The following is a 17,314-nucleotide window of genomic DNA, read 5'->3' as shown; positions in this document are numbered from 1 at the left end:
GATAGATAGATAGATAGATAGATAGATAGATAGATAGATAGATAGATGGGTGGATAGAGAGAGAGAGAGAAACAGAGAAGCAGATGGAATGGCTTAGCAAATAGCAGGCATCAGAGCCAGGAAGAACTGAGTTCAAATTCTGACTCTAACACAAACAAGCAATATGACACAGGGCAAGTCACTTGATTTTTCAGTGCCCAAGGTAACTAATTCTAAGTCGTAGAAAACTTGTTAACCTGCATAGGTACAAATAGTTTATTTACATGAGTCTTTCATCAAAGAAACCCCAAGTTTTGTCCCTATCCCTATTCTCATGCTGAATAAAAATATACAAAATGAATATGAGAAGGTTAGGAAGGAAGAACAATAAAAGATGAGGGAATCTGGAAAGGTTTTGTGGAGAAAATGGTACTTTACATCTGGAAGGATGAGAGAGACTGAGGCAGAGATGAAAAAAGAGGGCATTTCAAGTAGGTGAGATGGCCAGTTAAGAATCATGGAAAATGGAGATGGAGTGCCATGTATAAGAGCCAGAGAAGAGTACTGGTAGGGGAGGGAAGCTGGAAAATAGGTTGGATTCGAGTTATGAATAAAAGGCTTTAGAAATAACCAAGAAAATGTATATATTATCCTACAGTGGCCATAGGGAGTGACTGTAGTTTACTGAGTAATAACAATAAACAACAACTAGCATTTCCACAGCTCTTAAATTTGCAAAGCTTTGCATTTTACAAGTAATCTCTTATTTTATGCTCACAACAACCCTGGCAGGGAGGGGCTATTATTATCTTCGTTTTACAGATAGGAAAACTGAGGCAGACCTCAATTAAGGCACTAGCCCAGGATAATACAGCTAATAAGATCTGCATCTGGATCTGAACTCTGGTCTTTCTTTCTGACTCCAGGTCCAGCATTCTGTCCACTGGGCCACCACACTATACAAATGGTCAGAGTGGCGCTTAAAGAAATGCAAGCTCTTCTCATAGTTGCGATTTCCTTATTCCAAAGAGTTAGTGGCATCTGTGAGCTTGAACATTTCACTGGGCATCCTTCTTCCAGATCACACGTAAAGGTGTGAGCCCCAGTGCTGGAATTTTTCCACACTGAAACAAACTCCTCTTTTTCTTTGCTGTCTCTAACCCAGTTACTTATTCATGGTCAGACAAAAGGGCACTTCCTACCGACAAGCCCCTGGTGGTGTTATCTCTAAGAGCCTTCTGCGGGTGACCTTATTAGAGGCTTTTAAAAAATCTAAATATATAAAATCTAAATATAAAAATCTATATTCACTGATTCTCCTTCATTCACATGCATCTTTGCCTCTTCAAAGAATCGAATAGGTTATTAGTCAAGCAGGATTTGCCCTTAGGGAAATCATGGGCCTTTTTCCCCCTCAATAACTTGTCCACGTCTGCACTGGGGCTCTGCCACCTCCCCTCCACCATTTTTAACTGAGGATCGTGAGCCCTTGCCTCCAGGACTCCCCAGGAGACTCAGTCAGAGCTCATGGAGCAGGTGTGCCCCCTAAACCAGTGTGATGTCCTCGAGCTCAGTGGCAGGTGGGTATTGTTTAACCAAGTTCCCCATGCCAGGGAATTCATGGCAATTTTGTAATAACGACAACAGCAGCAATTATCTGGAGCTTTCCTTCTTCAGACCACTTTACCCACATTAACTAATTAGGCCTCGCACTCTCCCTAGGAAGGAGGGGAGGACTGCTAGTCCCAGATGCCATGCCAGTGCTGGCTCTGCTTGCTTTTAATGACAGTGCCCTTGTGTCTTGGAATGCCCAGCTTCCTTCAAGGCTTCGCTCAGGCAGCATGTCCTCTGAACACCCTTTCCTGCCCACCTTGCCCCCTAAAAGCTCTTAGTGCCTTCTCCCTCCTCATATGATCCTGTATTGACTTCTCTGCGTGCTTGGTTGTTTGGGTTTTTTCACACAGTGGTTCGTGGGATCACAGGTCTTGAATTGGAAAGGACCTAGAGAGCATTTATCTCATCCTTCTGAGGGGGGAGCAGATGCAGAGGAAGGGACCAGACCTGTGATTACATTGGTACAAAAGAACTCCCAGGAGGGAAATTCTATCATCTCCCGATGTAGGGCATTGCTCTGCATCTTAGAGAGTGGCCTGGAGGCATTAAGAGGTAAAGTGACCTGCCTGAGTTGTAACAGATATCAAGGGGCACAGTGGATTTGAACCCAGCTTCTCTGACTACTCCACACCCCTCCCACTTGCTTCCAGAGCATGGAAGATCCTTGAGGACAGGCTCCCTGTCTGCTAAGATATACCTCCTCTTGACTTACACAGACTTGGCTCTCAGTAAAGGTTGGATTGCCCAGGTAGCAGAGAGGAGAGAGACCTTTGGGCACTCCAAAGTCTGTCCTTCTATCCCAAGCAGTTTTGAGTCCCTTACCCTAAATGCCAGTATGATGCATGATTTCCCTGGCAGGAGAGAGAGGGGTTGATTGAGAACCATGACCCCTGTTTCTAAGAGACAATGCAACCTAGCAGAAAGACAACTGGTTTGAGAGTCAGGAGACCAGAATCTCAGAGTTGTAAGGGACCTCCTGGGCCATTTGGTCTCCTTCTCTGACCTGAATAAGAAGCCTCTGCACACCATCCCTAACCACTCTCATCCAGTCTTTGTCTGAAATCCTACGATGAAGAGCCCACCACCCCTAGTCTTGCTGGGTCAGCTTTAATTGGCAGGAAGGTTTTTTTTTTTAACTTCCAGGCTAAATAAGGCTTTTTTTTGCTATTCCCCCCACACACTCACACACACACACACACACACACACTGTCACACACTCACTCTCTCTCTCTCTCTCTCTCTCTCTCTCTCACACACACACACACACACACACACACACACACACACACACACACACCATTGTTCCAGTTTCTGCACTCTGGGGCCAAATAAGCCTATTCTTTCTTCCTTGTGGCAAGCCCTCAAATAGTAAGACTGTTCTCACCCTCTCCCCCCACTAAGCCTCTTCTTTGAGCTAATCTGTCATAGTTCCTTCAACTTCCCTTGACATGAACCCAATGCCCTTCACCATTCTAATTGCCCACCTCTAGAGTCCCAGGGGTAGGGAACCTGCTGTCTTGAGGCCACATGTGGCCCTTCGACTAAATGCAAACTTCACAGAACAAATCCCCTTAATAAAAGAATTTGTTCTGTAAAACTTGTGCAGTCAAAAGGCAGCACCCAAGGACCTAGAGGGCCACATGTGACCTCAAGGCAGCAGGTTCCCCACCCCTGCCACTAGACAAATCACTTCATCTCTCCCAACCTCAATATCCTTTGATATGAAATAAAGCTGATAATACTGGAACTTCCACCCTCATAAGGTTTATAGGATCATAGATTCAGAACTGAAAGGAACCCCAGAGATCACCCAGTCTAAGCCATTCTCCTTTTTCTGTCTTCTTCAGAAGTCTTTATCCTCAGTATAAGTAACCCTTTTAAAATCATTTTCCAGTTGTGTCTGACTCTTCATGACCCCATTTGGGGTTTTCTTGGTAAAGATATTGGAGTGGTTTGAGGCAAGCAGAGTAAAGTTACTTACCCGGGCTCACACATAAGTGTCTAAGACGAAATTTGAACTCAGGCCTTCCACTGTAGCCACTGCACCTCCTAGCTGTAGATAAGGGGTCTTTTGTCTAATTCTAATACAAGTCTAACACACACAAGTCCCCAAAGTGGGCGATATCACCTCGTAGCGGGGCACTGGAACAATTCAAGGGGTAGTAGCAGCCTCAGGTGCAATCAAGGAGCATTGAATAAAAATAAGGGGGTTGTGGAAACATAAGGAAAGAAGAAAAGAGAAGAAAATTTTGAAAAACCATTCATACATGTTTCATTTGTTATATAAGAGTTCAAATCATAGTGATTATATTATTTCCCAAACAAACACACAAAATGCAAGTTATAGCCCATCAGTGGTCAAGGATGTTGACAGGTCTTAACAAGCAAGTATTGGCAGGTGAGTGTATCCTACATTGAAAGGAAGTCCAGCGTGGATCAACAGGAATATGTGTGGGTAATGACTTGCTTACAATATGGTAACATACGGTTACATGATGCAATATTGCATCACCAAAATTTCAATTCAGGAAAAACAACACAAATTTGCAATAAATTACTCAATTTAAGATGCATTTTTTTAGAAAATATTCTATTTTTTTAAATGATGCAAATAAAAAAAAAACATTAAACAATTAAAGAAAGTAGATTTCCACAGGGGTGCTGGAGCAATTTTTTTAAAAGGGGGAAGTAGGTCAAATAAGTTTAGGAACCTCTGATTCTAGATCAAGGTCCTGCTACCTAATGGTGCCATCTTTCCCATGACAACATTGTATTCATTTTGTATCTGTTATGTATATTATAATAATATTATATAGAATCCACACAGTGCAAAAAGCTTTACAAATTTCATTAGATGCTCACAACAACCCTAGGAGAAGAGTTATGATCCTCATTTTACAGTTGAGGAAACTGAGGCAAACAGAGGTTAGGTGACTTGCCCAGGGTCACACAGCTAGGAAGTATCTGAGGTTGAATCTGAACTAAGTTCTTCCTGAGTTGAAATATCTAGGTAGCCCAGTGAATAGAACCCTAAGCCTGGAGTCAGGAAGTCCTGAGTTCAAATTTAACCTCAAATACTTCCAGTTTTCCTCAACTATAAAATGGAGATTATAATAGCCTCTATTTCTCAAGGTTGTTATGAGTACAAAATGAGATATTTGTAAAGTGTTTGGCATACAGTGGGTGCCCCATAAATGCTTGTTTTCTAACTTCTTTCCTGACTCAAGACCCAGGACTCTGATCACTGTACCATCTAGCTGTCTATACCTCCCATGACTGGGCCTTCACTGGGAGCACTAGGTACATACGTTCATGTCTCCTCTCCCATTAAATTATAAGCTTGGAGAGGGCAGGGATTGGTTCGTTTTTGTCTCTATATTCCCAGTGCTTATTAGCCTGGCCCCTGACTCGAAGTAGGAACATAATAAGTATTTGCTGAGCAGCTGATAGCCACTGGGGCTAAGGAGAGCTTTTCCCCCTACCTTCAGGGATGGGTGAGTAGCCCCAGGGCTGTGAGTTGTTCTCCCACATCGTTTATTCATCCCCTAATAAATCCTGCCCTCCCCCTTGTTTTTGCCAACTTTGCACCCTGGTTTGATTTGTTGTTGGCCTTGATGTTTATGAAAATCCCAGGTATCAGGCCAAGATTTTGTCACCTGCCCTTGAAAGCAGCCCCGACCACACTAATACCAACAATTGGGCCTGTGGATAACAGACTCCCAGCCCAAACAAGGCTGACTGCCTTGGCCCATCTCCGCCTCCCCCAGGCGGCGTCCTGGCTGCGGGCCTCCCCTAGGTGGCGCCCTGCCTGCGTGCCTCCATGTGGGCAGGCCTGGGCCAGGCCTCCCTTTCGGGCATCCTGGGGGGAGTTGCAGCATGATGAGATGCCATGATTGCTTCCCAGATAATGTATACATTTTCCCAAGCGCACAGCCCCCTCTCCTTCATTTTTCATGAGAACTGGCATGAGATGAATGGCGGCGCCCGGCAGAAACGGAGCGCCACGCCAGGCTGATTTATTGACCACTTAGCATTGATGAAGCTGCAAACAGGAGTCAAACAGATGTTGCAGCTGCATTTTTCTCTATCAAAACCAGTGGCAGTTTGCATTTTTAACCACTTCTTCAGCAGCACCCTCCCAAACATTCCCCATCCAACTTACTCCACAAAAGGGAGATGGGGGGAGGGGGGGAGTACACCTACATGCACAGATGGGACAAAGGGGGCAGTGCCCACACATGCACAGGAGGGACAAAGGGGGCAGTGCCCACACATGCACAGAAGGACAAAGGGGGCAGTGCCCACACATGCACAGAAGGGACAAAGGGGGCAGTGCCCACACATGAATGAAAGGGAGAGCCTTTAGGTCCCTCTCCTCTTCTAAGGGAAGATTTTCTGGGCATGGTGATGAAAGGAGGGGCTGAGAGAAGGGACCCTCATTGACTACCCCTCCAGCCAAGCTATTTCAGTAACCTTGCTCTCTCTCCCTTGGATATAGTGCCCATTCTAACCACAGCTCCAGGGTTGGCATATGGACTAATGATAAGAACACTGAATTTAGAATTAGAGGACCTGAGTTTGGGTTCTGCCACTTACCACCTCATCACGTGGGGCAAGCCCTTTCTCTGTGTGCCTCCGTTTCCTCATCTACAAAATGAGCACATTAGACTAAATGGCCTCTAATGAGTCTTCCATATCTAGATGTATGATTAAGTGACAGATGCCTACACCTCTGGATCAGGCCACCTTCCTCCTCCTAAACCTGCTCCTCATCCTCACTAACATATCTCCCCATCCCTCAGAACTATCTCAGGCTATCAAGACTCTCCTCTCTTCCCAATCTTGACTTCTTGGTGGTGGTGGTGGCGTTCACTCATTTTAGTCGTGTCTCACTCTTCCTGACCCCATTTGGGGTTTTCTTGGCAGAGATACTGGAATGGTCTGCCATTTCCTTCTCCAGCTCATTTTACAGACAAGAAAACTGAGGCAAATAAGGTTAAGTGACTTGCCCAGGGTCACACAACTAGTAAGTGAGGCTGGATTTGAACTCGAGAAGAAGAATCTTCCTGATTCCAAGCCTGGTGCTCTATGCACTATGGCATCCCCTAGCTGCCCTTATGTCTTGATAAACCAGTCTAATTCTATACTCTTGTCCACGTTCTTTTGTTCTATCATCCATCATATCTTCCCAAACTTCAGCCTGGGATTGTTTCCATCGTCTGCCTCTTTCACTCCTATTTATGTGCTTCTAAATGGAACTGAAAGAAATCACAAAACCATGCCAACTGGGTGTGCTTTTCAGATTTATGCCAGCTAATCTCGATTGGGCCCTCACTACAGGAAAGCAATCTTACTCTGCTCCATAGCTGGTTCCTTATCGTATTCACCACAGCAGCTGTTCCAAGTCTTTTCTTCTCTTTTCCAGCCTCCCATGGCCCCTGAAAAAAACTGAGACCATCAAACAAGAGTTTCTTCTTTCTTACTTCTCATCTCTGATCTCTCTGACATAGTCAGCCTCTAACTCATCTTTCACTCCAGTGTCTGATGAAGGAGTGATTTCTGCTTGCCAAGTCCAATCTTTCTGTATGTCTCCTTGATCATACCCACCCACGTTTCCTTCTTTAGATTTCCCCTACCATTTCTCTCTCCCTCCCTCCCTTCCCCCTCTTTCTCTCTGTCTCTGTCTCTCTCTCCTCTCGGTCCTCTCTCCTTCTCTCCCTCCCTTTCCCTCTCATCTCTCTCTCTGATATCTCTCTCCCCCCATCTCTCTCTCTCTCTCTCTCTCTCTCTCTCTCTCTCTCTCTCTCTCTCTCTCTCTCTCTCTCTCTCTCTCTCTCTCTCTCTGTCTCTGTCTCTGTCTCTCTTCTCTGTCCTTTCTCCTTCTCTCCCTTTCCCTCTCATCTTTCTCTCTGATATCTGTCTCTGATCTCTCTCTCTCTCCCCACATCTTTGCCTGTTTGTCTCATTTTCATGCTCTCTGTATTGACTTTCTCCTTCCTTGATGCCTGCAAATATATCCAAATCTCCCTCATTCTTTAAAAAACAAACAAAACCTTCTCACCAGCTCCTACCATACCCACTACCTATTGCCCTAAATCTCCCCTTTAAAAAGCTATATACAATAATTGCCTCCACTTCCTCCCTGTCTCTGTCTTCTAAACCCTCTCTCCACTCTGGCTTTTGACCTCATTAACTAGAATGGGCCTCTCCTAAGGAAGTTCCTCATGTTCTCTTGATTGCCAGATCTAATGGCCTTTTCTCTGTCTTTATCCTTCTTGACCCCTCTGCAGCATGTGACACCACTCTCTGAATAGTTACTCTCCTCTCTCTAGATGGCTCCTTCTTGCTTCTCTTCCTGCCTGCCTGACCACTCCTTCTCAGTCTCTTTTGCTGGATCTTCCTCATTTCATACCCCCTAGCTATGGTTGATTCAAGGCTCTGACCCTGTTCTCTTTTTCCTCCATGCTCTCTCACTTGATGACCTCTCTAAGCTCCCATAGGTTTAAGCATCTTCTCTGTGAAGAAGGTTCTCAGATCTATTTATTCATTTCATTTCTCTCTTTAGCTCCAATCTTGGATCACCAACTATTGGATATTTAGAACTGGGTGTTCCACGGACATCCCAAACTCAACATGTCCAATTAAGAACACTTTGTTATTATTATTCATTCATTTCAGTCATGTTGACTTTTCCTGACCCCATTTGAGATTTTCTTGGCAAAGATACTGGAGTGGTTTGCCATTTCCTTCTCCAGCCCATTTAACAGATGAGAAAACAGATGCAAACAAGGTGAAGTGACTTGCCCAAGGTCACACAGCTAGTAAGTGTCTGAGGCTGGATTTCAACTCAGGAAGATGTCTTCCTGGTTTCAGGTCTCAAATTCTGTGCCCTAAGGCTGCCCACAGAACCCTTTATCTTTCCTCCAGTTTAAACCCTACCCTCTTGTGAATTTCCCTATTACTGTTGAGACCTAAATACCCAAATCAAGACCTCATCCCATGATGCCATTGATCATTGATCACTGATCCTCTTTGAAAACAGGACAAACAATTACTGTTGAGATCTACCACTGTCCTTCTGATCACCAAGGTTCACATTCTCAGCTTTGTCCTCTCTTTTCTGTCATTCACCCCACAAGTCTAATCAGCTGCCAAACCTTCTCATTTCCTTCTCTACAGTGTCTTATACATGGCGGCCATAACCCCACTTCCCACCTGCACTGGCAATAGCCTTCTCCCCCTCGACTTTCCCCAAACAGAGACCAATGGCTCTCTGTTGCCTCCAGAATCAAATTTTAAATCCTTTGTTTGAAATGTAAAGCTCTTCACCAGCTGGTTTCTTCTAGCTGACTTATATTTTGCACTTCTCAGTGCACTCTGATCCAGCCACATTGGCCCACTTCCTGTTTCTTGCACATACCACTTCATCTCTTGACTCTATGCCTTTGCATTCACTGTTCCTCATGCCCGAAATGCCCTCCCTCCCAACCTCCTCCTCTTAGAATGCCTGATTTCCTTTGTCTCAATGCAGAACACTACCCTTTCCTGCTCTGCCTCCAGCTGCTACTGTCTTCCCCTTCAAGGTTTACTTTGTATCCACTTTGCATGTATATTACATATACACCTATGAATGTACATTCTTTGTTAGAATGTAAGTTTCTTGAGGGAAGGGATGTTTTTTTTCCCCTTTTTTAGTATCCCTTGTGTCTAGCACAATGACTGGCATATAATAAATGCTTTAAAAATGCTTATTGACTGATTGATTGACTGAGTACTAGCCCCATTTTACCAATGAGGAAACAGGCTCAGTGGAGCCTGTTGAGTGTTATTTCCAGGATCACACAGCTAATAAATGTCAGAGCTAAGTTTCATAAACTCACAGGACTTTGCAGCTGAAAGCATTCTTAATCCACCAACCCTCTCATTTGATAATAAGGAAATTGACCCTTGAGAGGTTAAGTGACTTGCTTTGAGCTGGGATCTGACCGAAAGCCAGATATTCTGGCTCTGGGGCCAGCATCCTTCCTATTTTCCTCCTCTTTTCTCCCTTTCCTACTCTTTCCTTCCACCTCCTCCATATTCTGTGCTATTACCCACTCTTTTCTTTTCTCTTCTCTTTCTCCTTCCTCCATCTTCTCTCCTCTGCTTCCTATGCCTTATACCTGCTCTCTAAGCTGAAAAAGCCATGGCCTGTTGGCCTAAAATTGGGATGGGGGCTGAGGCCCTTTTCCATGTCTTCTCCTGGACCATACCCAGAAAGCTTTGCTTTTTTGTGAGCAGACAGGCCTCATGTTAGCTAATCAAAGCAGAAAAAAAATCCTTCTCAGCCTTCCCCTGCCTCTCATTTTAGTTTATGTTCAAGCTAGCCCTGGGCAGGAGATTCTGTAAACTTGTACCATTTTCAACCAGAGCTGCCCTATATTAATCCCAATCACAGGTGGCTGCTGGCGGCTGCCACTGGCCCAGTACATGCTCGGCCAGCACCAGCAGTTGTCAAAGATTTGCACAAATAGTAACCATCATTGAGTCACTGATACTTGGTTGTTCAAAGTGATTTTATTTACTCGAATCCCCAGTCGCCTGCCATTAGGAAGATTCAATCACAACTGAAACCTTCATTCTCCAGCCCCTCCTGAGCCAACCACAAATCCCCCACTCCCTCCCCAGATCCAGCCTGGCTTCCTGTATCTCAGCCTCCCAGGGAAGCTAATGGACTGATCTCTCAACAAAACAAAGGAGTCATGGTTGGAAGCAGAGGGCAGGAATAAGGTAGACACACTTGTGGGGAGCCCAGGCAGTCTGGGAGTTATCAGAGGAGCTCAAAGGGACCTTAGAGTCCATTGAGTCTAAACAGGGGTAGGAAACATGCAGCCTTGAGGTCACATGTGGCCCTCTAGGTCTGAATCCATTTGGATTCAGTCGAAGTGGCCTCAAGGCCAGAGGTTCCGCACCCCTGGAACATCATCATTAAAGGTTAAATGACCTGCCAAGGTCACTTAGCTGGCAAATATCTGAAACTGGATTTGAACCAGAAACCCCTTTACTAGATCTTATTGTTTGAACCGGCGCTCCATGTGACCTAGGACAAGGCATTTCTGCTCTTACCTGCACTATGGTTATAAGATCCTTTCTATTCTATGATTCTATAAACAGGATACAGATAAACGGATTAATAGGTCTAGAAAAATAGGCAGGGAATATAATACAACTAGTTTTCTTCTTCCTCTTCCCTCCTCTTCTTCTTCTTCCTGTCCAAGAACAGGATTTCAAACAAATGAGTAAATACTATGTCCATTTTATGGTTAGGGTGAACTTGCGTTCTTAGATCTCAGGTTCTTTCAACCTCACCTGCTCTAGAACTAGAATTAGGGTAGAGCCTCTGGGGCTTTGCCATTGGGCACCTAAATTCAAATGGTATGAAAAATATTTGTGCTGCTTTAGAGGTAGAAACAATCCCTAAGTTCAGTACTTAGCAAATCAGACCAGTGGGACAGCTAGGTGGAGCCTGGAGTCTGGAAGACCTGAGTTCAAATCCAGCTTCAGACACTAGCCAAGTAATCCTGGGCAAGTCACTTAACCCTGTTTGCCTCAGTTTCCTCATCTGTAAAATGATCTGGAAATGGCAAATCACTCCAGTATCTTTTTCAAGAAAACCCCAAATGGGGTCACAAAGAATCAGACATGAATGAACAACAGTAATAAGCCATTCCAATTACCTAAATAGCAAGCTGCCACAGAGGGCTGCTTCCTCCCCACTTAGGCCCCACCTTATTCTCTTTGCTAGTCATGGTTTTATGGTGTCTCAAGGACTTGTTCTCCTCCCATGGAGCAGTGGCCTAGATATTCTCTCCAAACAGGGTTTTGTGCCTCAAGGGCTGAAGTCTCTCCTTTCCTCTACTCAACTGATATTATATGTAAAAGCTTCTCCAGGGTGTCTTTCCTGGCTTCTCACAGGCATGGCTACTTCCTGTCATGGCCCCATGTTACAGTTTCCCCACAGCATGATTTTCCTAAGGTTCTGTGGTTGTGTTCAGAGGGGTTGTGGTAGGAACTGTAGCAGCCCTTTCATCTCCAGGGATGTCTGACACCAGAGCTCCCTGCCGTGCCCAGTCTCTGGCTGCCAGGGGTTCGAGATCACAGAGAAGCAGCAGTTGGCTTGCTGGGTCCTGACTAATCACAGCCATCGGCTCAGCCTTCCCCAGATAGGGGGTTACTCTTGATCCTCAGGGCTGGGCTCTTCCATGTGGCAATTTCTCTGGAAGGATGCTCTGCTCCCCAGCTTGAAACACCAGAGGAACTCAGAATATTGGAAAGTAAGCAGAAAGGATGGCCTGAAAGTTATGACAGTTCACTGGGAAAATCAAGAGGTCTGGGCTCTGATGACAGATGAATGAATGAGTGAATGAATGAGTAAGTGAATTAATGAATTAAAAAGCAATTAATAAGGGGCAGCCAGGTAGCGCAATAAGTTAGAGCGCTGGCCCCAGAGTCAGGATGACCTGGGATCGAATTCGGGCTCAGACACTTAGCACCCACCCAGAAACACCTGGCTGTGTAACCTTGAGCAAGTTACTTAACCCCAATTGCTTTAAAAAAAGCAATTAATAAATTCTTACTCTTTGCCAAGCATCATGCTAAGTGCTGGGGATAGAAAAACTAAAAATGGAAACCGTCCTTGCCCTCATGCAGGATCTTCCCTCAGTTCCTGGGGCCTCCTTACCCTACTCCCACCACTGCCTGGTCACCCTAGATGGTCCTCTCCAAAGCCTGTCCCCTTTCTCCCATTGGCGAATTCTTCCTGAAGCTTCCTTTTTGTAGAAGCCCACCCTGGCTTCATTCATTCTCCTGACTTTCTAGATTTCAAAACCAGAGCCATTGGTTCCTTCCTTCCTGACCCCATCCAACTTTCCAGCCCTTTGGTGTGTTGCCTTCCCTCAGTAGAATGTAAGCCTGTTGAGGGCAGGGACTATCCTTTTTGATTATAATTGTATCTTCAGTACTCAGCACAGTGCCAAATATATAGCAAGTCCTTAATAAATACTTGTTTCCTTCCTTCTTTCAAGCAACTTACATCTAATTAGGGGATACAATACATGTAGGGAAATGGAGGCTAAGGAGGGATAGTTTAACCTGGAAAACATCAAGGAATAAAGAAAAATGGGTGGAGCTGCCTGGACATAGTAGGTACTCATCAATCAGGATGGGGGTACCCCAGAGCAGAAAGGGTTAAATCTCCAGTGTATAGTCTCTGGTACAAGGGAGTGGAGGCAAGGCATCATGTGGGCAACATTTGGGAAATCACTTGACTTTTCTGGACCTGTTTTCTCATTTCTAAAATGGACACTATACTATCATACCATCCAGTGTGGTACAGCCATATCCATAGCTCAAAGGGCCCTGGATCTGGAGTCGGGAGACCTGACTTCAAATCCCAGTTCAGTCATTCACTAGCTATGTGACCTTAGGAACAGGACTTTCTGTATCTAAGCCTCAGTTTCCTTATCTGTAAAATAGTGATGATAATACCTGTCACATGGTGCAAGAGTTAGGGCACTAAATTTAGAGTTGGAAGGCTTGGATTCAAAGCTGGCCAAAGCACCCTTCTGCATCTCCAACTCTCTGTCCATGGTCCTGGTCTCTGCCTTGAGGGGCTATTGTGTGGCTCAAATGAGATGATGTGTGTTAAAGTACCAGGCAAACCCTTTTGGTCATAAGGATAAAAAGGAATTAACCAATGGAGAGTTCCCACCTTCGTCATAGAGTTAGTATGTAATGCCCATTATTAGCTGACTTGTTGGGAAAGCATGGAGTAATGACTGGAGACCTAAAGCACAAGGGCCACCTCGGACTCACACTGGCCATAGTGCTCTGGGCAAACCACTTTACCTCCTTTAACACCCCAGATGATAAACAGCAGAGAAACTGCCAATCAGCGTTAACCGAGGGAGTTTCTCCACCGGGAGGTCCCTACCTCGATGAAATCACAGGTTCAGGAAAAGAATGTTTATTGTCCTCTAACTGGACTGTGTGATATGCCATTAGGGCTTTCTCCCTGGCTTGAGGAAGAGGGGGCACAGAACAATGACCAAAAGAGCACTGCTGTTGGAACCAGAGAACTAAGCTCAAAACCAGCTCGGCTCCTTGCTGCTTCGGAGACCTCTGGGAGGTCACTCCTCCCTCATCCCGCCTCAATTTCTTCTGTTAAGTAAAATATTGGACAAATGATTCCTTCCAGCCCCAGAGCCTATGATACTGGTGACTAAGCTCCCTGGGTGCAGGGACTGCCTGCTTACACTACTGTGAGGCTGTGAATTCCTTGAGGATAGGGGTATTCTGGTATTTATGCTGTAAACCCCACAATGCCTAGCACAGAGCTGGGGATAGATGAATAAATACTTGTTTACTGGGATAGAGTGGAAAGGGAAGGGAGGAAGGGGGTGCTTATGCAGGGGTGAATGTTCTCTTATAACAGGCCTAGAGAAGGGAGCAGACAATAAATGTACCTGCAGGAGGGAAGTTGGGACCTTATCAGGTTACCCTTTGATTTTAGGGCCTTCTCAGCTACAGTTTCATCCAGAGACAGAAAATTCCTAAAGATGTTCCACAAATACTCGATTTAGGGGCTCCCTGTTACATTAGCAATGAATGAATAGAAAAGTCCTTATCAAGTGTTTTCTGTGTGCCAAGCACTGTGTTGAATTTTGGGGGTACAAATACAAAAGTGAGACAGTCTCTCCTCTCAGATTTATATTTTAATGGGAGGAGACAACATATATAGGGAAGAGGGATCAGCTTTGGAAAGTTTCAGGAATGGTGAATTGAGCCATAGGGAATTAGATGGACATGCCCTTTCTGGGACAATGGTGGCATTGATTTGATTATGGTTCCAGAACTAGAAGCAGGCAGCTGGACAATGACCTGGAGAAAGGGAGTAAGGATGGCTGAGGCTCACCTGGGATGGTGGGCCAGGTGAGATACTGACCTCAGGAGACTGAGGCCCTAGGGAAGGAGTTCTGGGTTAATGCCTTCAGGTTATGGTCTTTCCAGCACATTAGCTAGTGAGGAATGACTACAGATTCCTTAGCTTTCACCCTTCCCCTCACCACCAAGTCAGGAGTGGTGACTCCATCAGGTTGTTTTATAGGTGGACCAATTAGGGGTTATGGAGCAGAGGAATCATAGACTTCCTTCTGAATGAAGAGGTTACCAGTGGGACCTGGAGGAGAACTGAGGATGGCCAATGCCAGTGTATTGAAAAAGATCTGTGGATAAATCGCCAAATGGTTTCAGGAAGAACCTAGGCCAAAGAGGCTTGGAAAGGTCATCTGGGAATACTTGGGTAGTGGCAGAGTAGGGGATCTTGAAGCATTCTGGTGCCAAGGTAAGATCTGTTCTCCTGCTTGGATTGGTTCAGGAGCAAATGTATGGGCAGGGAGGGATGAAAGGATGTAGCCAATCTGAGGAGAGTCGTTTGGGTCCCTCACCAACTCTCCCTGTGTTCTCTCTCCTAGAACCCTGATATTGTACTGGTGCACTATCTGAATGTCCCGGCCATTGAAGATTGTGGCAAGCCCTGTGGCCCCATCCTCTGCTCCATCAACACTGACAAGAAGGAGTGGGCAAAATGGACAAAGGAGGAGCTCATTGGGCAGCTCAAGCCAATGTGTGAGTATACCCAAGCCTGAACTGGGCTCTCCCACACATTCAGAAAAATGAGCTAGTGTATTCTTTAGCCACCAGGAGCCCCAGTGTCCACTGTAAGCCATCTAGGGCAGGCTGGTTGGTTGCGACCCTGAGCCACCAACTTATATTTCTATTATGATATTATATATAAGCTTATATTTAACAAGATCTATACTCTTATCTGTTAATTATCTGGCAATACCTCAAATCTGTTGGGGCCAGTACTCTCAAGATCTACCTGCAAGATGAACCCCAATAATTAAAGACACAATTTTAAGGCAGACAAAGAGGAAAAAAAGGCATATTGAATAAGAGTTATCAGACACATGAATTACAGGGGAGATTCTTAGCTTAATCACAGACACATGAACCCAGTTTAAGTTGAGATATACAAAGCACACAGATTATCAGAAGAAATCCCCAGATCAGTATAAACATGCGAATACTATCACGACAAGAAAATCCATTTTGTTATAATGTAGAGTACAAGTCAAGAAAAGACTTTATTACATGTATAATAAAGAAAGATGCATCAGTTGGCACATAGAAAAGTCAGTCTCCATAGGGCAAATGGGTTTCTGAATATAAACCATTTCTCATAGGGACTTACAGGACACAGAAAACACAGTCATCTGAATTTACAACCAGTCAGACATTGACCTTGGAGAAATTTTATTGTGATTTGGGGGAGGAAAGACAGAAACTTCATAATCTGTTGGTCTGTCCTAATCTGCCTCTTGCCTGAGGGGTCCAGACCAAGGCATACTACTTGTCTTTTGCTTATGTTTGCACAAGAATTGTGATAAAGGAAGGTAAAACATAAGGATTAGATGTGACTGCCCATTTTACATTGAAATGGAGATTTATTCTCAAATGGCAAGAAAGAGGCATTAAGATACCTGCCCTCTCTACTACCACACCAGGAAGGGGAAAAAAATGGTTCCTAGGTGATGAGAACAAAATCCTTACCAACAATTCTAAAAATGTAAGACACACCATTATTCTTAAAAAGATGATGGCAATGGAATACCGATCAATACCTGTCCTGGACCTAATGGGGCCTACCATGTGGCCACCTAAGAAGGATAAAAGCACCTTAGAGTACTGTTTGGTCTACCAGACAAAAGAGGAGGAGTAAGAGAAAGAGAGAGAAAAAAGCTCAGCTTCCTTGTCCCACCAAAAAGGAAGAGAGGCCAATTAGAAAGATCAGGAGTAAAAAATGTCCATTCTCCAAGCTACCAGGCAGAGAAGGAAGAGTGAGAGGGAAGTCCCAAGCCATCCAGAGGGAAGGAAAGCAGGGTCAACAGAATAAAGACTTGTATCTTGAAACTTTTATCTCTGCTTTCATTCTAATCTAGTCATATGCTTCTAGTGAGGTTGCTTCTTAATCAGATCTAGGGATACTCTGCTCTGCCCCCTTGAAGGGCCAGAAGCAACATCATGCCTTCTATGTCCCAAGCTCTGCCAAATTTGAAGGTCAGTGGAGATTCCCTCTTCATTTTTCTAAGGAGTCAGTTGTGAATCAAGGGGTCCTTCCCTAGTGATAAAAGAAAGCTACCATCTCAATCATGACCAATTACTGTGGAGCTCTCTTTCCTAAGATCTCCTGAACTGTGTAGAGCCAAAGGAGGAAAAGTGGGGGATTTCTGCCCCCTTCCCATCCCAAATAGCTAGAAAATAATTTTATGTCAGTTGACAACTTAAGATATTGAGAAGAGTTTCTGGGTAGACAGGCTCCTAAACTCAAGAATCTGGATCTCCAAGGAAGTTCACAAAAACACTGTGAGTCAAGGGAAAGATGCAGAAAGCTATCACCAACTATCCAAGATCACATAATTGTTTGTGCCACCAATTATTCTTCTTAGTGCCCTGAAAAATAAACCTCTGAGTGTCCATGCCTAGATTGTACAATGGCAAGGGAAAAAAGAAGGAAGGAAGAAAGGAAGGGAGGGAGGGAGGAAGGAAGGAAGGAAGGAAGGAAGGAAGGAAGGAAGGAAGGAAGGAAGGAAGGAAGGAAGGAAGGAAGGAAGGAAGGAAG

The 17,314-nt window shown here is 44.8% G+C and overlaps 1 protein-coding gene across 4 annotated transcripts in view; it reads left to right on the top strand.

Moving 5' to 3' along the window:
- The window catches only part of CAMTA1 (calmodulin binding transcription activator 1), an 894,751-nt gene that overhangs the window by 699,350 nt on the left and 178,087 nt on the right, over positions 1–17,314 (top strand). For all 4 annotated transcript variants that reach the window (XM_069079391.1, XM_069079392.1, XM_069079389.1 and 1 more), the window contains exon 4: positions 15,105–15,258. In XM_069079391.1, coding sequence (XP_068935492.1) covers positions 15,105–15,258 — 154 coding nt within the window. The remainder of the gene's footprint in view (positions 1–15,104; positions 15,259–17,314) is intronic.

This window comes from Petaurus breviceps, unplaced genomic scaffold (assembly GCF_028583685.1).
Source record: "Petaurus breviceps papuanus isolate PSGF00001 unplaced genomic scaffold, PetGlider_PUasm1.0 91041, whole genome shotgun sequence".
Lineage (NCBI taxonomy): Eukaryota > Metazoa > Chordata > Mammalia > Diprotodontia > Petauridae > Petaurus > Petaurus breviceps.
The sequence above is the reverse complement of the archived record's forward strand: the minus strand, read 5'-3'. Positions and strand labels throughout refer to the sequence as shown.